The sequence below is a fragment of the Lycium ferocissimum genome, chromosome 12 (assembly GCF_029784015.1).
Source record: "Lycium ferocissimum isolate CSIRO_LF1 chromosome 12, AGI_CSIRO_Lferr_CH_V1, whole genome shotgun sequence".
NCBI classification, from domain to species: domain Eukaryota; kingdom Viridiplantae; phylum Streptophyta; class Magnoliopsida; order Solanales; family Solanaceae; genus Lycium; species Lycium ferocissimum.
This window is the reverse complement of record NC_081353.1, coordinates 61,352,521-61,373,605: the sequence shown is the minus strand read 5'-3', so window position 1 is coordinate 61,373,605 and position 21,085 is coordinate 61,352,521. Positions and strand designations below refer to the sequence as shown.

Sequence of the window (21,085 nt, the reverse complement as noted above, 5' to 3'; positions counted from 1 at the left end):
AAGGACACCGACTGGAAATTAATAAAATGCACGTGTTGGTGGGAGATATATACCTGATGAGTCGAACTAGTGACACATTGACTAGGATACCACCAATACTAAAATCAGATAACCTAAGAAAACAAATCCTTTCACGTAGTTTCCAATGTTTCACCATCAGAAATAATTATTTCCCTCCCAACTTGTCTTGCACAATTTGGTATCTTTACTTATTCCATACATCAAACAAATGACAGACACCTTATCGATCAGTTCAAAATCCCCAAGTGAGGATAATAACGTCATTAGATGGACTTTTACTAAAGCTCTTTGTAAACAGTGAATAAAGTCAAAGTACCAATAGCTAAGTCTAAGTGAATTGATAACTAAAAAAAGAAAAGAGAAGACATAGGATGCTACTACATTGTTGATAACTGTATCTATTAGCAAACCCTTTAATAGTTACATGACCCATTATGGCATGCTGCTTCCATCAAAACAGCTGAAGTATTAACAATACAGTAGCTTACTGGAAAGGAATAAAAAGAATTTCTAAGACCCATCTTTTCTCTTGTGAAAATGTTGCATCAAAGAAGTGTTTATGAGTCTTCACACTGTACTATAAATATTCCCAGCTCATAGATTAGCCTAATTCTGGAAAGAATCCTAATACTCCCAGAGTAAAGATTACAATCTTTTAGCCTCTGGAGCTCCCTCAAGTTTACAAGTTATCGCTTCCTATTCTCAATTTGACACTCATTCATCACCTCATTACAATATACACTTTTTTCAGGTATTTGAATGGTTGCAGAACAAAATTCATCAGCAAATCAGCAAAAAAAGACTCTGACCACCCTCTTTTTTCACTCAATAATATATACACAAAGCTAACCGAATCGGACTTGGTTTCTTGCACACTCTCTCCAAAATTCTCTCTTCTTTCCTCGTCCTTTTTTGTCATTATATACCTAAGCGACAGCAGAGATGCCGCGGCAATTGAAACCTTCGATCCTCACAGGAGTTGAATTGTTACCGAACTTCCCACGAATGCAGCCACCTCTGGTCACACGATCCGAGGAGGAGAAAGGTGGCGGTGGTGAAGGTGATTCTGGAACTGGTGGTATAGGTAAAAAGTTGTTGTTACCAAAGTGCGAATCTTGAATCAGGGGATTTGAGGCCCTACTAGGTGGGGACCCACAAAAAAATGGTGGAGATGAACCCAACTGAAAATTGGAATCCTCAACATCATACCTCCCCTGTACACAAAACAAATCAGAAATTTTCAGCTTGACCAATTGAATTAACTAGCTAACAGACTAAATCTGCTAGGTGAAATTACATCATTAGTAGATAAAGAAATTAAACAGGTTTAGTGAATCAACAAAATTCAACTGAACATGAATCTTAAGGGAGAAAGAAGAATATATCAGTGGTTATTAGAGTAAAATAAAATGTCGGTTATTAGAGTAAAATAAAATGTACTTCCTCCGTCTTAATTTATATATGATACTCTTTTTCATTTGAGTTAATGGTCAAAGACACACACGATCTATCATTTTTTTGCGAGTTTAACACCTCAACTATCAACTGTTCCCTTGTCCTACTTGAATTATCACTATCTATGTAATAAAACACGTCTCAAAGCTGACTAGGTCAACTATCAGTTGTTCCAGTTGTTCTCTTTTCCTACTTGAACTATCACCTTTTAACATATAGATGGTGAATACATAGTTGGTGATAGTTCAGGTAGGAAAAGGGAACAACTGATAGTTGGGATGTGAAACTCGCGAAAAAGTGATAGCTGAGGTGTGTTTTTGACTATTATCTCTTTTCATTTTATTATGCACATCTTATATCTAAAATCACTTCATTTTGTGCACTTCCACAAGTTTCAAAATAATTTACCAACTAGTATTACTTAAATAATTTTTCAGTCATAATATAATATATAAATCAAATTAAATTCTTAAACTCTGTTCCTAAGCTCTGGTCCCAAATCCCAATCAAGAGATTAGAAAAACTATCTCATAAGTGAGTAATTACCTTGGTGAGTATCATATCCAGAAGCTCAGTTCCAGCTTTCAAATCACAATCCTCCACTTCTTGACTGCTAAAACACCCAAACGTAGAAATACCCAAATCAATAAACGCAACAAAAGAAGGAGAAAAAATCCAGGGAAACTTAAATTAAATGTACCCTTCGGCCAACTAGTTTAACCTAAGTATATACTCCCTATACATTATCAGAGTATGTGTTGTGTAAATATATGCTTCCTATATGTATATTGTATGTATATTATATGTATATTGTGTTGTGTAAATATATGCTTCCTATATGTATATTGTATGTATATTATATGTATAACACATGTATATTTACTATAAAGTATAAACAAGATGGCCAAATGATATTTGGATACAAAAATCAATCTAGAAGAAAAAGAAGACGTACTTGATTTGCAGCAATGGAGGATTTGTGATGAAGGGCCCACCCTTATGAGGTTTAGGGCAAACAACACCATTAGACTCAGAAATCTCTCCAAAACCCACCAAGGCATTTTGACTACATGCAAATTTATTCATTCTTGTTTTACTGTACAAAGCCTGGAAAACAAGAAACAAGAATACTATCAACACAAAAGATTTTTATCTCTTCATACCCACAAAAAGTACTTAATATATATAAATGAATATTACTAAATCTAAACATAGAAGAATTGTATGGTGGAAAGAGATTTTCGCAAAAATAATTGGTTATGCGGCGAAAGGCTGGAATATTACCTTGTGGTTGAATGGATGAGAGAGAAAGAGGCAAAAAAGGAGATTTCTGTAGAGTTTAGAGAGAGAGATATGTAGATGATGTGATGGGGAGAAAGATTTTATGCATTTATGGGAAACAGGAGAGAGAGAGAGAGAGAGAGAGAGGAAAGAAGCAACGCGTGAAAATTAATGATTTGTCTGTTGGATGGGGATGGGGTTTAGGTTGTCATTTACTATGATTTTAGGCAATATACATCAAAACCCCCCGAACTATACCCGAAAAGTCGATATCACACCTAAACTATACGAACGACCTATTACACACCTAATATATGAAAAAGTGATATTTTTTACCCGAGAGTTGTATGACCGGTTGCACTAGGGAGAGTGTACACACTCTCTCCCCACATCAATGCCACATCACCCACGTCGGTACCACGTCGGTCCGCGTCGGTGCCACGTCAATTTTTAATTTTAATTTTAATTTTAATTTTATATTTTTTTCCTTCCCCCTCCTCCCCCACCCTCCCTTTCTTCTTCATCCCTACTCCCTTTCTTATTGCATAACCACAACAATTCAGATAATGTTGAGTGGCAGTAATCTTCTGAATAAAAGCTGTTCTTATTTTATGTATCAAATGTTGAGTGGCATTATTTTTAGTTTTCCTTCTTTGTGGTTCAACTCCAATCAACTGCGGGGTTATACGGTGAGAATATTTCTTAAAACACCTTAGATCTTGTTGAGTGGAACTTATCTTGAATAAAAGCGAGTTCTTTTTTTGTGTTTCAAATGTTGAGAGTGATCTTGTTTGTATGCATTGTTCTTTACGGTGCAACTACAACCACCACTGCTGACCCCCAAATGTTCACCGCTATCATCGCCAATTAACCCCCACCAACAAACCACCATCTCCCACCCCAAAACTGACCCATCTCCACCCAAACCACCTTTAAGCCATCCCGTCACCACCCATCTTCTTCGATATTCGGAACATACCCCACCATCTCCACCTTAACCACCAAACCCCAACACTATTGTTCATCCCATCACCCGTTTCCATTTGTCAACCACTTTGGAAAATTCACCACAAAAAACCACACTAAAACCATCACTACCCTTTGGAAAACCCTCACAAATTGGCATAAAATGGATCTAAATAGAAAGCTGTGCAAATGGTGTTTGAGATTTCATATCATTATCGCAACTAGCTTGGAATTTAGTTGCTTTTGTCGTTGAAGAGAGCACATATTTGGTAGGACGGAGATTTAATTCAAGTAAATTTACATGGAATGAGTGAATGTGAATTGCAAATGGGTGGTGGTGGGTGTGGGGATTTTTCCGGTGGGCTGGTGGTAGGGGTGGGTTTAAGATGATGATAGGGGGTTGTGAGGGGTGGGGATGAAGAAATTGCACGGACGGCCGCCCGGCGGGCGGATAAGAAATTGCACGGACGGCCGCTTCCAATGGGCAACAATGAAGAATTGCATGAGCGCCCTTTGGGGTTGGTGGGAAGGTGGAGGAGGGGGGGGGGGGGAAAATGAGGGGTGTGGTGGGGGTTTAAAAAAAATTGAATTTCACAATTAAAAAATAGGAAAAATAAATAATATATAATTAAAACGCGCCTTTTTTTTTTTTTTTTTTAAATATTGTGCCACATCAGCTCTCAGGGAGTAAAAAATATCACTTTTTCATATATTAGGTGTGTAATAGGTCGTTCGTATAGTTTAGGTGTGATATCGACTTTTCGGGTATAGTTCGGGGGGGTTTTGATGTATATTGCCATGATTTTATTTATGTGTAATGCACGTGCACTTGGATGCACATCTACCCCTACTTGATGAAATACTCCCCTTCACTCCATAATAAGTAATTTTTTAGGCTATTCATTTTATTTTAAAATAAATGATGCTTTAAAATTTAAAAAAAAAAAATTCTCTTCTTCCAAAATGACTCTTATTTACATAATAAAAAATTATTAAACTTTCTTTTTTCTAAGCATTTAATTAAGGATAAGTTACTAAAAGCACTCTTAATTTTCTAGAAGTGAGCACTTTCTTAAAGGGTGTACATAAGCATAAAAAGTCACGAGGGAGTAATGTTTTTCTTTTGCCGAAATAGCATGGTAGGCGGAGACGGAGCCAGAATTTGAGGTTTGAGGGCTAAAAAATATCACTAAAATGGTGGAAATTACTCTAACCCATTACACTATTTTTTACACTAAAAAAAAATATCTCTTTTATATTCTTCTCTCTCTTCTATATTATATTATTTTCTTTTATCTAAATTTTATTTTTTTATTTCATAAAACAAATCCTTTCTTTTTTTCTTTTACATATTCATCCCATATAATTCATATTCCTTTCTTATATAACCATTTAATATATAATTATTTCATACCATAAATTTTTAAATAATATAAATTGTAAGCAAATATTTTATATTATACATATTAATAAATAATTCAAATAAAAGTGAAATCATTGATAAAATTTAATTAAATAAATATTACATTGTGCTAAAATTTATTTTAATTTCTACATTATTATGTTATTTAATGTATTTTCAATTTTAATCTATTGAACATTATTATGTTATTGAACATTGTGTTATATTTTAATGTATTATGTTATTGAACATTGTGTTATAATTTTAATGTATTTTCAATTCTAAATTATTATGTTATTGAACATTGTGTTATTTATTAACAACGTATTATATTTTAAATTGACACTTTTCATTTTTGTGATGGTTATATTTTTTTTATACATTTATAAATTATAATAAAATTAACTTATAATTTTATATAAAAATAATATATATGAAAATTAATTTATAAAAATTATACTCCAAAATTATGATGTAAAATTAATATTATAAAGATATTACATAAAAAATAATTAGGTATATTAGGGACCTAAATGAAAAAATTAAAATTTCTAATATGTTAAATTAAAAGTGTTATATAATAAAAAATCATAATAAAATATTAATGAATAGTAATGGTGATCATGAATAGTGTTACACCAAATTTGGTGTAACACTATTCACACGCCAAACTAGTGTAAGAAATGGTGTTGGATTGGAGCACCAAAACACCAAAATAGCATTTGGTGTAAGAAATGGTGTTGAGTTGGAAACGGTCTAACAACCGCCAAACTAACGAACAAGTACCGGTATTATATATTTAAAAAAGTGACAAACTACTTAAACACTACATAAATATAAGCATTATCATTACAATTGCACTTGGCAAGTTGTCATCTTCTGAAAACGATCAATGATCGCATCATTAGGTACACTTTCAAATTATTAATTTTATGTTTTGTTTTTTTTAAATAAAAACCTACATATAGGAAAATGAAAAAGAAAATAAGCTTACGAGTTAAGCCAAGGGAAAACTAATGCAGGAGTGAGCTATTTTAAAATAGCATATATATAGCAACAAAAAAAAAAAAAACTATAAAAAATCACACAGGTGGGTTTTTCGAACCCACATCTCTAGGAAACAAAGGGCTTTGCTAGCCGCGCCCAACCACTGAACCGTCAGCTGGATTTTGTATGTGGGTTCGGATGTAAATATTTATATATACTTGCGGGATGTTTTAGTGCAAATACTGGATCTACGCAAAAGCTACTGGGTTCGGCCAAACCCCCCGATTACACTGTAGCTCTGCCCCTGATGGTATGCCCCTATATTCATTTTTTTCGTGCCGGTGTTCGCACTTACAGGTTTGAAAACTAAATTCCTCTACCCTTAAAAACTGAGCAGAGGGTTTAAAATGCTCATTTTTTAAGGGTAGAGGAGTCTAGTGGCAAACTCATAAGTACAAACACCGACATGATAATAATAAACAAGTATAGGGGTCTCCCAAGCTATTCCGCGTTTCCTTTTTTAAAAGGGGAAGTAGCAATTTCCGTCGTTATAGTTAAAAATAATTTAATTTTTAATTATTTATTTTAAGAATTTTTACACTCTATGATAATAAGGGAAAACTAATTACCCGTTTTAGCCCATTTTTTCCTGCTTAGCCATCATCATCGTCGGCGATTGGAGGCGAAGGAACCGATAAGGTAATTGGATACAATGAGGAGGAGGGAGATGTTGGAGTAGGAAAACCCCTGGATTTAAGTTGGGTTTGAATTAAGGAGGCGGACATCGGAGATTTTGGGGGATTAAAGGGTGATGATGACATGCTCTGGCGGTGTGGAGTTGGCAGCGGGAAAGTAGGTGATGCCCTATGTGGTCGTCGGTACGGCGGTGGAGGAGGGGAACATTAGTTGAAGTTATCAAAATCAATTTTTGTATAGGTTTGTATAATTTTGTATAACAGTGTAAAAGTGTGTATAAACGTCTCTTATACACTATTATACACTTTTATAGAAAGTTGATACATTGTCTACAATAGGTGTATAAAGTTGTATATTGTTATATAATGTTATATACCATGAAAAATTAACTATGCGGGTGTAAATTATAAATATGGCTACAAGGATGTAATATTTTGATATGATCCTACATGGCACACTTCATTTAAAGACTTACATCCAAAGCCAAGTTATGGAACTTCAAGCTCTACAAGCGGCATGGATGATAAGGATGACATTGAAGGCCTTTGGAGGCTCCTACAAGCCACACACGATGGCTTATGATGTGTGGAAGGTGGCTTGGGAGTTGATTGAAGAAGAAGCTACTAGAAAGGGGACCAAATGCACAAGTGGCTAAAAGTGCAAGAAGGGTATAAACGCAAAGTGGCCAAACGTGCAAACAGGGGCATTCTGCAAATTGGCTACACTTGCAAACTTGGACAAGATCGGGAGTTGGCTATTTGTGCAAGGAAGAAACATTTCAAATTCCAAGTCAACATTCCCAACTAGCCAAACAAGACTCTTGCCTCATTAATGACATTTTTGTAATAACTTAGTCTTCTTTAGTCTAGGAGTATAAGTACTAGACTTAGCCATTTTCATCACTTAGATTTTGATGATGAATATTTGAGAGATACTTATATTTTGAGTGATAGATTGTTAGGTAGATTCTAGGGCTATTTTATTCAATATGATGGTGGAATCCATTGTTGGTTGGTGAACCTTTTACTTCTAATGAATTCATGAAGATTGTTTATTTGTGGATTTCAAGTGAACTTCTTGCCTTGATTCATATTGCTTTGGTTCTTGTGGATTCGAGTTCATATTAGAAGGATTTAGGTTTAATATACCTAGGGTTGTCTATAGAATTCTACCGTTCGGGTCAAGTATTTATCTCTATTTCTCATCCCTTTTGTTCGTATCCTTTAATTTTCCGCATTTGAATTGATTTGGCTTCATCCCCAAATCGATTCGTATCATTTGGTATCAGAGCTTAGGCTAAGAGATTGTTCCTATAATTTCTAATCAAAAGAGATTGTTCCTACAATTTCTAATCCTAGGTTCAAATTGAAAAATCTCAAAAAAAAATAAAAAAATAAAAATAAATTGAAAATTCCAAAAAAAATCAAAAATTGCAATTGTGGTTTGATTTGAGTGTTTTTGAAGTTGGATTTGAGTTTGTTGAGGTGGAATACATCTAAATCCGAAGTTTGGTGGAGTTTGAAGGTGTTTTGAGAATTTCACCATTTTGGAGCTTCAAGCTTGAAGAACAAGTTTGAGTTTAGTTGAAGAGGTAAAATCGGAGGTTGAAACCTATTGGGCCTTGTTCTCCACATCATAGAGAACTTAGATCCGAAATTTGAGTTAATTTGGAGCTAATTTGAAGGATCTACCATTTTTGGGTTTTGAAGGTTTGAAGGACTTGAAGAACTTGAAAGTGAGTCTTGATGATTGAGTTGAAATTGAAGCGGATTGAGTGTTGAATCTTGTTCTCTAGGTGAAGGGGATCCTAGATCTAAAAGTTGGAGGAAGAACAAGAAGATTTGAAAAGGTTTTGAATTTGGGTGTTCTTGAGGGTATTCAAATCTTCATAAGGAAGAAGACTCTCCAAAAGGCCATTTGATCCAAAAGTTGTCGAACAAAGTTGTGAAAAAGTGTTTGTGGGCCCAAGTAAGTATCCCAAAGAAAAAAAATTCATAAATACTTAGTCCTATTTTCTGATTTTTGCAACAAAAAAAAAAAGGTGCCATGTCGGCGGTACTCGGACGATTCGAGTATTGTTCGCTTCAGATTACCCGATGCAAGAAGGAAGCACAACTCGAATTTTTTTTTTTTTGAAATTTTTTCTAAGTTTTCAACTTGGTTTGTTTCTTTCCTAACTTTTTTTCTTTGATTCTTACAACTATTTAATGACTAGTAATCGATCTTATTAGTTGCTAACTAGTTCTTGAGTCCGATTCATTTTGTACCAATTCTTTCAAGCTTTTCTCATTTAAACCTCGTTGAATCTTCTTGGCTCAAGTCCTTTTGTTTTATCGAGTCATCCGTCTTTCGATTAACAAGAATCTATTCCTCCACAAAGGTTAGCAATTTTGTGAATTGATTTGGATTAAAAGGGTTCTTGACCAACCTTGGAAGAAGCTTAGGGTGAGAGGTAAGGTTTGAGAGTTGAATACGAGTGAAGTGAGGCTTTTATTACTAACGCTGTGTGCTAGTTTTGTAGGTTTAAATGTTGGTTCAAAATACGCAAGATTTCCCTAACATGGAGGGAATAGAATTGATTCTCCAAAGAATGGCGGCGATGGAATCCAAATTAGAAGCTAAGATAGATATTATGGATGAACGGGTGGAACGCTTACGCAAGGTACAAAGAATGAAGATGGAGAAGTCTAAGCCTTGTGAAGCGAAAGAAGAGAGTGAAGCGGAGGGTTCCCTTAACCCTTCCAAAGATGTACTTGACACTTGCCCTAACTCCCATGAAATTGAGAGAGAAAAGGTTGAGAGGAGTAAGGGAGTGAAAAGTGACAACTCTAGAGTGGAAAAAGGTGAGGTTGTGAGGAGTGATGTGAGGGAGTTGTCATAACCCCATTCTAACCCTTGTAACTTTTCTTTCTTCCCTATTTGTTCTAATGATGGTGCAGGTATTCTAGGAAGCAAACCAAATGATGAACCTCAGACTTTGAAAAATCATGAGGTAGTTGAGAGCTTCCCGAAGGGCAAATGGGCTCCCAAGTTGAAATCCGAGGTAAAGAAGATGTTGTGTGCAAACTTCAAGGTAAAATAGCTAATCTTAACACCACAAACGATGTGAATGATCATGTTGTTGAAGTGAGTGTAAATGATAGCTTGTCTTTAATTGAGCTTAATGAGTCCTTACCTCATGTTGAGCTCAGTGCTTCATTGATTGTTGACAACATAGTTGATATGGGTGATCTAACACTAGTTGATCCTATTGATGACCGCCTTGATTCTTCTTGTAAAATCAATTTGTGTCCACCTAGTGTTGATCCTTATGATTTGCATGTTAGTACATTGTCATGTGAAATGATAGCTCACCCACTAGTTGATCCTAGCGATGACCGAGTTGATTCTTCTTGCAAGATCGATTTGCGTCCAACTAGTGTGGATAATTGTGTTGATCAATTTGATTGCAATGATAGCCCACTAATTGAGGAACCTTGTGACCCCCAATGTAGTGATGATGTTGGTATAATTGATCATTTACCTAGTCGTGTGCATGAGAGTGTTGTGAAAAGTGACCTTTGTCTTTATGAGAGTGGAATTGCGTGCTTTGACTCTTCATTGTTCATAGATTATTCTCTTGTAAAAGATAATGTCCTATTTGATGACATCTTAACTAGTGAGTATGCCATGCATAGTGGATTGTATTGCAACGTTGAGCATGTAGCCACTTTTGGAGGCTATAATGTATTCAGTAACCCACTATAGGATGATGATGGGCTTGATCTTGATAACAAGCATGGGGTGGTTGAAGCTCTTGACACCATCCCCGAAAACGAAAAGTCCTTCTTGAGGGTTTGTGACCCACTTGATAGACCAACGTCGAACTTGGAAAAGTTTTCCGAAAGTGATGAGTGCTCTTTAAAGAAGGGGAGCAATTTGAAAGGGAAAGAGCACGCTTCTTGGAAGGACTATCCTAGATCTTCTATCCCAAGGGGTGAGGAGATGCTACTCTTAGCTTGGCATAGGTTCGAAGAGCCTAAAGGTAAAAATCCTTCTTATGATGAACTTGATTATGTGATTAACTTATTTGTAAAGTTTCATCAAAGGAGGAAACTTGAAGAGGATACCCATTGGAGAAGAACTCATTGGACTACACTTTGGTATGTAGTCACATCTCATACTTCCTTCACGGATGGTATATATTCGTGACTCATGCTTATTCTTGGGGTTTCTAAAGCCATGAAGGTAACTTCTTGTTGTGTTGAGTCTAGTAGTAACACTTCTATCCATTCATGTGATTATTTGCTAGTGTTATTACTTGATGGCATGTTGGGCTTGCATAGAGAATGTGATCAAATTAGTGTGGGTGATACCTTTTGTATTTGACCCTGGTGATGACTTAGGAGTGATCCCTTACTTCAGGTGGGCTAGTGTGATGGTTGGACCCTTGTCTTGGGTTGGGATTCTTTGTAATATTACACTTAGTCATAAAGGATTTCACTTGTTTCTAGACTTAAGGGGAGATGTATGCTTCTTAATTGTTAAGACCAATGTAGATTTGAATGCTGAGATTCGTATTTGCATTAGGTTCTTTGATTTACCCTTTTGTCAAAATGAATTGAATAGCCAAGTGTCTTTGGCATTATTTGGATACATGTTCTTTCTAGATCCATTTGATGCTTGGTTATATCAAAAAAGTGAGCCATTTAGTGTGTTGGTTGCATGCTTTGCTTACTTTAGGTATTATCATTGGCCTTATGATGACTACCTTGCTTGTTTTGTGAAAGAGTTTGTACTCATTCTCTTCCATATTTTTTAAGGTACGGATTCGAGGACGAATCCTTTTGAAGAAGGGGAGGATGATATGATCCTACATGGCACACTTCATTTAAAGACTTACATCCAAAGTCAAGTTATGGAACTTCAAGCTCTACAAGCGGCATGAATGATAAGAATGGCATTGAAGGCCTTTGGAGGCTCCTACATGCCACACAAGATGGTTTATGATGTGTGGAAGGTGGCTTGGGAGTTGATTGAAGAAGAAGCTACTGGAAAGGGGACCAAATGCGCAAATGGCTAGAAGTGCAAGAAGGGTATAAACGCTAAGTGGCCAAACGTGCAAACAGGGGCATTTCTGCAAATTGGCTACACTTGCAAACTTGGAGAAGATCGGGAGTTGGCTATTTGTGCAAGGAAGAAACATTTCAAATTCCAAGTCAACATTCCCAACTAGCCAAACAAGACCCTTGCCTCATTAATGACATTTTTGTAATAACTTAGTCTTCTTTAGTCTAGGAGTATAAATACTAGACTTAGCCATTTTCATCACTTAGATTTTGATGATGAATATTTGAGAGATACTCATATTTTGAGTGATAGATTGTTAGGTAGATTCTAGGGCAATTTTAGTCTATATGATGGTGGAATCCATTGTTGGTTGGTGAACCTTTTATTTCTAATGAATTCATGAAGATTGTTCATTTGTGGATTTCAAGTGAACTTCTTGAACTTCTTGCCTTGATTCATATTGCTTTGGTTCTTGTGGATTCGAGTTCATATTAGAAGGATTTAGGTTTAATATACCTAGGTTTGTTTATAGAATTCTACCATTCGGGTCAAGTATTTATCTCTATTTCTCATCCCTTTTGTTCGTATCCTTTAATTTTCCGCGTTTGAATTGATTTGGCTTCATCCCCAAATCGATTCGTATCATATTTTATATTGAATTGTATATTATTGAAATTATCCCTTTAATTTATTGTTTAATTTTATAATAATCACATAATCTCATGACATGTTTTGCACCATAAATTTTTCCTTAAACTTTGTGTTCAATTAAACTATGTCACATAAATTGAAAAAAGAAAAGAAAAGAAAATAGTACTTAGTGGGTTCTTCGCGTTTTGCATCCCTAACGTGTATTCCCTTTTATAATTTACATCCTATTTTATTATTTTTAATGATTCACCCTAATCTATTTATTTCTTTGAAGACAAAAACACTATTCATTTTTTAAATATTTGAGGAGGGCAAAGTAGGAAACATACAAATAGTTACATCCCTAAATTTATGTTAATGTAGGAGGTTGGATTTGGTAAAAACGCTGCCCATCGTCTACTATTTTGTTGCGAGTGAGATGAGGTTTGAGCTCTCCAGGCATTAATATGACTGAAACTAGCGTTCGGCCAAACAATTTCGAGCTCAAATTTGAAGCTTCGATTTAAAATTAGCGTTTGTTTATGATATTTGAACAAACACTTCAACTTCAATATCAAATCTAATTTCAAGTATTCTCTAAAAAGTAGGATTTCAATTCCAAGTTTGTGATTTTAACTTTTTTAAACTTTAAAACATGAACCAAATTTATTTTTTGTAAAACAAAGATTCATAATTTTAAATATTGCTAAAAAAGTCTAATGCTTGACGTGAAGAGGTTATCCATACCATGTAGGATGATTATATTAGAGAATAGATTGTTACTACTATTGTTGATTTATTAGACCAGTAGTCTTTGTAAATTTATGTGTATTTGAAAATTTGTAATAGCAAGCATTTGTTTATAAAAGGAACAAAGAATATGCGATTTTCTTATGGGCGGCCTTAGAATATTTTAATTTTTTATTTATGAATTTTGATTTGCTCATTTGTTAAGATTGTGTGCGAGTTGGAGAAATTTTGATAGGTTTCACATATTAAGAGGTTTTCATATTTATAAAGAAAAATATAGTTTTTAAGATCTAAATTACATGTAAAAATAAAATTTCAACTTTTAATCGACCTGCTTTCAAATCAATGATTCAATGAAGAATTGAAATCATGGCCTGACGGACCCTTAGCAATAGAGGTGCCGATTCCTTAAAAAAGGACAGAACCGATCTAATGGAATCATGTTAAACCGATTGTTAGGTCAAAATCATAGCTTACCGATATGGTGTTCCTTGTCATGATACTTTCATACCTACTAGTTAGGTCCTCACCGGCTTTATTAACCCAACATCGTGTTCTTTGTAGATTATTGGACCAAAGTTATCTCCAACTAGTTTCTTACTGATTTTATCTAAGTTAGTTGGTCTTCTATCCCTTTTTCGTTTGTTGTTTGGAATGAAAATTTCATTTAGTGCGTTATCACTAAGGTTAATATCATTTGGGTGCATATCTGATGAAGAGAATATCTCGCACCGGCAAGGGTTAGGATCTCTGGACTCCTTATATGATTTGAGCAATCTTCCTCCATTTGAGCTAGCTTTGGAGTGCTCATTTGACAATTGAAAAAAAAAAGGAAGAGGAAGGAGGGGAGCTATCTAAATTTATGTATTTGAGAAATAAATACAAAACATATACACTCTTTATGTATATAATATGTATATTATATGTATATCTGCGTATACTATATAAATATAGTATAATTATTTTAAACATCGTTAGTGCTATTTTGATGGGATACAGGCATACGCAGCGGAAGCAGATAGCCAGGATCGAACTTGCATGTAATATAGACAACACATAATCAAAGATTTTAATCAAACATAAAATCGATACTTATCTCTTGGAGCGTGACTGCGGCTGCAAATCGAACCTTCAAGCACGAACAAAAGTTGTCCACGTGTTCATCCTTCAGTTCCACAGTCTTCTGTTGTGTAACCCGAATAATATCAGAACTTGCGAAATTCGTGTGAGCGAATTTCTATGGAAAAGTGTAAAGCTTGTAAAACCCCCTTCACCTCCTTATGGAATAAGACCCCTATTTTATAACTACAGGTTTTAGGGTTTTTTACCCTTTTCCAAAACCTATTGGGTCTTTATTTTCCACCAAGAGATAATATTCCATTTAATTCTTTATTATTTGGGCACAACAGGGACCACAGAATTTAATTAACGAGGCTTCCTATTATGGAATTAATTCGAAATATCTGAATTAATCCTACCATAATAAATTACGAATTATTCCACTAAAAAATCGAATCGCACTCCTCGGTTCAATTTCGAAATCTTTCATTAAATCTTATTTAACTCCCCATGTTAAGACTACGAGATACTAATCAATTAAATTAAATTATCGACAATTTAATTCATTGACTAATTGAATCCTTTATATTTCTGCTTAACTTACATCATGTGACGGATATAAAATCCACCTGCAGGGTTTTCACATGAGACTTATAAGCATCCATAAAGGGGTATCATCAAACTCAAAGTTGAGACATAGATTCTATCAACTAATTATTATTTCACAAATGTAATTTGCCATTATCCAATTTACCAGGAATACATAGATCTGCAATTGAGTCGTACCTTTTAATAAATCAAAATAATGAACAAATCACATTGATCATAATAATTATATCAATATTAAGAGTATAAGTACATCTAATGAACTAGAGAATTTGTTTTATATATTCAGTACAAAAACACTTATCTCTACTTGGTCCGTTCAATACATACAAAATGTACTAGCACAAGAAGACGGAACTATACCGTTCCCATAATGAAGATACATTATATTAATCTTGGGCTACAATCATACCGATGGCTTTGTCCAATTTCCATCTTAGATTGTGAACAGAAATTTTATACTTATAAGAATCGATGATTTAATCTTCCGTGTATAAGCTAAACTCTATACACTAAATCATCTACTATATAAGTAAAGGACACACATACTAGTACATGATCTATTTAATTCTTTATTAAACAATGAATAAATCATTGTTCTATAATAAATATTATATCCAAACACATGGTTAATAGTATATATCCCAACAATCTCCCACTTAGACTTTTAACCATGACAATTGTTAGAATATTTCATGTCTAAACATATGGTTAATGGTATATACCCCAACAATCTCCCACTTAGACTTTTAGCCATGCATCTACAACTTTCACAAGTATTCCTTTTGCACAACTACCAAAAGTTTTAGCCAATTAGCTATCTGCGAAAAAAACTTGTCAAGTTGTTTCCTGATGCAACTCATCTAGTGGTGCTTCGTCGTAACTAATCAGTTCTGTACTAAGATCTTCAGGGATCCTATCATGAAACTCTCCTAAAAGTGTGTTTCTTTTCAGGAATCCTATCATGAAATTCTCCCAAGAGTATACACTGAACCAATCTTGGTAATTATTCTCCCACTACGACTAAGTACTACTAATATTATAATATAGAGTCACACTACCATTTGCTCAACATCACTCCCACCACTTAAAAGTAGTGAATCTCCTTACGCCTAGTAATGTTTCTCCCACTACTTAAATGCAACGGAACGTCAACCCTGACTTATCGGTTAGATGTTCTTGAACTTCTGAATTTTTAAATGACTCATTTGCTATTTCTTTGCTCAGTTCCTATAAAACTAGGTTACTTCTAGGAACTTGGTTTATTAAATAGTCCTTTTCTAAAAATCTAGCAATTGTATTAACAATTACCTTATTTTATTTTAGGACAGTAAATAAACCTCCTTTCGTTCCCTTTGGATATCTAATAAACATGCGTACATCCGTTCTTGATTCCCACTTATCTGTTTTCCCCTTGAACACATGTGCTAGACAACCTCATATCCGAACATGTTGCAGATTTGGCTTACATCCAATCCACTGTTCTATGGGTATCAAAGGTACTAACATAGAAGGAATTAAATTAAGAATGTAACTCGCAGTTTCTAAGACATATCCCAAAACGAAAAAGCAAATATAAATAAGTCAATCATTAATCTTACCACCTTCAAAAGAGTCATATTTCTTTTCTTTTCCACACCAATCTATTGTAGAATACTTGGTGTAGACAATTGAAAATGCAATCTCCTATCTAATAAGTAACTAATGAATTCTACGAAGAGGTACTTGCCACTACGATCAAATCGCAGTGACTTAATATATTTTCCTTGACGCTTTTCATTTTTGCTTAAATGCCTTGAAATTTTCAAAACATTCGGGCCTATAGAGCATCAAATAAATATATTCATATCATGAGTAATCTTCTATAAATGTCACAGAATACTCAAAATCACCTCTTGCCTTGAAGTTCATTATACCACACAAATCAGAATGGATTAGCTTAACTTATCATTAACTTTATTTCCTTTTAATATGAAAGGTCTGTTAGTCATTTTTCCTTCTAAATAAGACTCAGAAGTTGGTAGTGCCTCCACTTTCAATAAACCTGAAAAGTTCATCATTTGACCAACTTCGAAATTCTATTCAGATTAAAATGACCTAGACACAAGTGCCACAAATAAGTTCATCGATTCACGAAAGGAAAAATAAATTCTCTTATGGGACAGATTAACATTATTCAGTTCAGAAGAGTTATTAATTTAAAGTGTCACGCATCAATGTACCACAAGAGATAAAATGTTTATCAAACTCAATAACACAAGAGTTACAAGAAAAATAAACTAACTATCCATCTCTTGTTTGGTTAGAAAGCGAAAATAAATTCTTTAGAAACTGAAAATAAATTCTTTCTAACAGAAGTTACATATAATGCATCCTTTAAATTAATGTCTTATTTCTATCAGAAGAAATTCCTGACTAGTAGTAAGTGGGCCGGATAAAGTCTATTGAGAATTTGAGATATAATCATTAAATAGATCATTAGTTATCTTTGAATGAATAATAAAATTCAAACCACACATCACACATATAACCATGCTTACCGAACAGTTAGATTCGATAGGGAAACTTAACAATTCATGCAAAATATATGAGTCATGCCAGATATATCACCCCATAAAGAAACAGAACCAACTCAGATGGAGAGTAAAAGCTGCTAATTTATATTAGGTAAATATCCCATTTAATTATCCCTAGTTCCATTGAACTAACGTGTAACTCAGTTGGAGAGTCAAGACAAGCTATCAATTAACTAGGGACTAGAACACAGTAATCAACCATAATGAATCTATCCGATGGGGAGAAAGACCTATGTCAACACATAAACTCATTATATCACTGCTATATACGATGGAGACCATAGAGAATGAACCCTAACACCATTATCTGTTAAAATAAAAAAAAATTAGTTAACAAAATTTTTCCGTAAAAACAGAAAAATACCCAAAAACCCATCTAAACGACCCCAAATGGCCAAAAAAGCCCCTTGGTCGCTGTGAGTATTGCTCAGTGAGTTGTTTTCGATGAACCTACCAAATTTCGAGTCAATCAGATCACACTACCAAAAAAGCGCCTTTTAGCCACGGTTCCAAAAACCGTGGCAAAACTAACCAAAAAATGATAAATTTTCTACGGTGTTAGAACCGATGGCAAAATTTCGTGGGCAAATTAGGCGGGTACTAAATTTCACTCCCACCCTTTATTTTCATTTCCCCCCATTTATTTTTCTTTTGGCGTTTATTAGTTTTCTCTTTCAACAAAAACTCTTTCCACCCAAGAACTTCACCCAAAATTCGTACTCCACCAAAAATTCGTTCGATTGCTTCACCAAAATTCAACTGATTCACCGTGCATAGCTTCGAATTGTAGCGGAAAATTGTAGAATCACTTCTTCCAGGTAACAAATCTCTGAAAGTGGTAAATTTTTTTGTTCAATCTTCAATGGGTTCCTTTTAGGGTCTCTTTTTGCGCAAAATCTGAAAGTATTTAGGGAAAGGAACAATTTTGGAAAGAAAATTCCCTATGCATGAAAGAAATTTGGCTTTGGTCACTTGTGTTCGTGAGTTTTACTTTGAGGTACTTTTGTGTGTGGAATTGCTTTTGTGATTTTTGATTAATAAAACTCGCCACTATCGGGAGCGAAGCATCTATATGTAACACCAACTATGGATTAAGTGTAACTCGTTTTCATAACTCAATTTCAATGGATTTAAACTATAGGCAAGTGTAGCCTATGTTGAAACTGTTCGAGAAGTGAATTGAGAAAGTGTGACTTTATTATGGTATTAGATAATTAGAAGAAGCTATTCGACTATTCGATCACAGATTTATATTAGCTACTGAGTCTTTGCCAAACTTTGAGTAAGTGCTATGCGGTGGTGACACAATAGAACTAGTGATAGACCATAAACCTTAATTATGAACATTATTATAAGGAGTTCAAATTGTCAAAATGGAATAAAAATTGATTTTTTCTTATTTTCCTCACTTAGCAGTGTATTTAGCATCAGAGATTTGCTTATTAAAAGTATCATGTCTTATATGTTCATACAAGTCATGAATGAAGAAATTTTGTGTTAAATGGGTTATTTGAATTGCAACCCTGCAGTTAAATGAAATGCCGGAGAGAATTCCTAGCGCTATGTGTTATAATATGCGATTCTACTGTTGTCTAGCTATTGTTATTAATTAATTCTACTGTTGATCTGTATACCTAGTATGAATGCAAGATATTTATTCATATTTCACAGAGCAAACCACTTTGTTTACTTACTTTTATTGTTTGTCGTACATTCGTCGAGTTTTGGATAGTGGTTCGAGAAGTTACGGTTTGAACTGCTATTGGATATTGGTTCCGGATTTCTTATTCTTAATGCGCTTCTTCTCAATCGGTTAGTATCGCACCGATGTAATATCAGTTCCTTTGTTGTAGTTTTCAGCCTTAGTTTACGCATTTGATATCATTTGAATGCTCCCTAAATTTCTTTAGTTTCTCATCAAATCTTTAAGAATTAGAAATCCTGCCTATATGAAAAATAAACTAAACTCATTTGGTTCGTCCAATCTGTGCTTGATTGATGAATGGAATTCTCTTCGAAGTAATGTCATGTAGTGGTCATCTCGGTGTGTACTGAGTTGGGTATCAGGTCTTGTGTGATGTGTAAGAATGCTTATGTAATATTTTTGTGTGCAAGAAGTTTAGGTTGGAGGTGAAAATTGAGCTATTGATGTTAGTTGTTCACTTAAACTCAACTATTTTGTATTTTATAGAAGAAGGCAAACATTACCATGAATGAATTGTTTTTCCTTCTCTCTTTTTGTTCTTTTTTTGGTTGTTGAGGGATGCAGATTAGTGCTTTCTAGATTTTAATTTGTGGTAATAGAAATAGGTGTTGTAAAGTTTGATGAAGTTTTTTTCTTTTCCTTGTTGTGCAGGGAAGAGGTGCTTATAAAGGCTCATCAGGGGTGAGCCACTGTTAAAAAGCTAGCTTTTCTTCTTTGGTTAAAACATCTGGTGAGTCTTCTCAAGTGCCAGTAGCTTCCTTTGCTGGTCACTCCCTAGTTAGTACTGATATTGGTTTAATACAGTGGTAGTCACACCCATTTATGCTCTGTATTTGCGCAAGGATTTGACTCATTTAGTTTGAAATTTCTCTTAGCTCATCAAGTTGCATTCTAAGGAAATTGGTTTTAATTGGTGAAATTATCTTCACACAAAATTGTGTCATGGAAATAGAACTAGGACCTGTTAATCTACTTGGCTTGTTTCAGTTTATTCTAGTTGTCCTTGTAGTGTTGTCTTCTCCCTCTTTTCAATAGATTTAAGTAACTTAAAGTTTTGTATCCTTTAAAGTAACCTCTGCATGAAAACTATCATATTCTAGGAGACCATGAAAAGAAAACGCAAGAATTCGGACTTAATCGTTGGAAAGTCTAAGAGGACAAAGCAGCCGATAATAATAGCCCAACTTCTCAAAATCTGCTAGCGCAACAAATTAGTCGTGATCAACTTGATGCCCAACATGAGAATGAGAACATAGAAACCCCTACACTCGGTGATGACAACTTAAATTCTTCTTCAAGAATCTAAAAGCTAACTTACAAGCAGTAAAAGAGAAAAGAGGAGCCCTTACTTATCAATATCAGAGGTTAGAGATAAACTTAATGCAACTGCTGAATTGAAATAATGGAGTTTTGATTGGTTATTTAAAACTGTTATATCTTGGAAGTTTTTCTGTTTGCTTGTTCTTGTTTAGGTATGGAATGTGTGTTTGTGTGTGAAATGAAGACTCTAAATCTTCATCTTATGTTGTTGTTAACAAAAGAATTGAATTCCACTTTCCGGAAACATAAGAATGCAATTCCGCTTTCTCATTAATGTTGATGATTGCTTGTTAAGCGATAGATACTTCCTCTTTGGAGAAATTACAACTCAAAAGATGCATGCGCATCGAGTTTGGAACTTGGAAAAAAATAAAAAAATTATGGTGGAACTCAACGGGGATGGACAAGGAAGTGATAATCGTTCAAACTTGCTTGTTAGATTTCTTGGCAAACTTTCTCAAAAGTCAATAATTTGTCTAATATCAGTTGAGAGATGGGATAGAATGCTAGACGCGAAAAATCGCCTACAGTGGCAGCTTATTGAGGTAACTATCTTAATTTTTTCAGGTTCAATTAGTATAT

General features: G+C 34.4%; 1 protein-coding gene across 1 annotated transcript; it reads right to left on the bottom strand.

Annotated features, from left to right (window-relative positions):
- Positions 1-406: 406 nt before the first annotated feature.
- LOC132040555 (uncharacterized) lies at positions 407-2,716 on the bottom strand. The gene is made up of 4 exons (XM_059431205.1): positions 2,677-2,716; positions 2,432-2,583; positions 2,023-2,089; positions 407-1,235 (listed from the first exon to the last, which is right to left on the bottom strand). The coding sequence occupies exons 2-4, from the start codon at positions 2,560-2,562 to the stop codon at positions 948-950; spliced, it is 486 nt and encodes a 161-aa protein (XP_059287188.1). The 5' UTR covers positions 2,563-2,583; positions 2,677-2,716; the 3' UTR covers positions 407-947.
- Between the last annotated feature and the right edge of the window lie 18,369 nt (positions 2,717-21,085).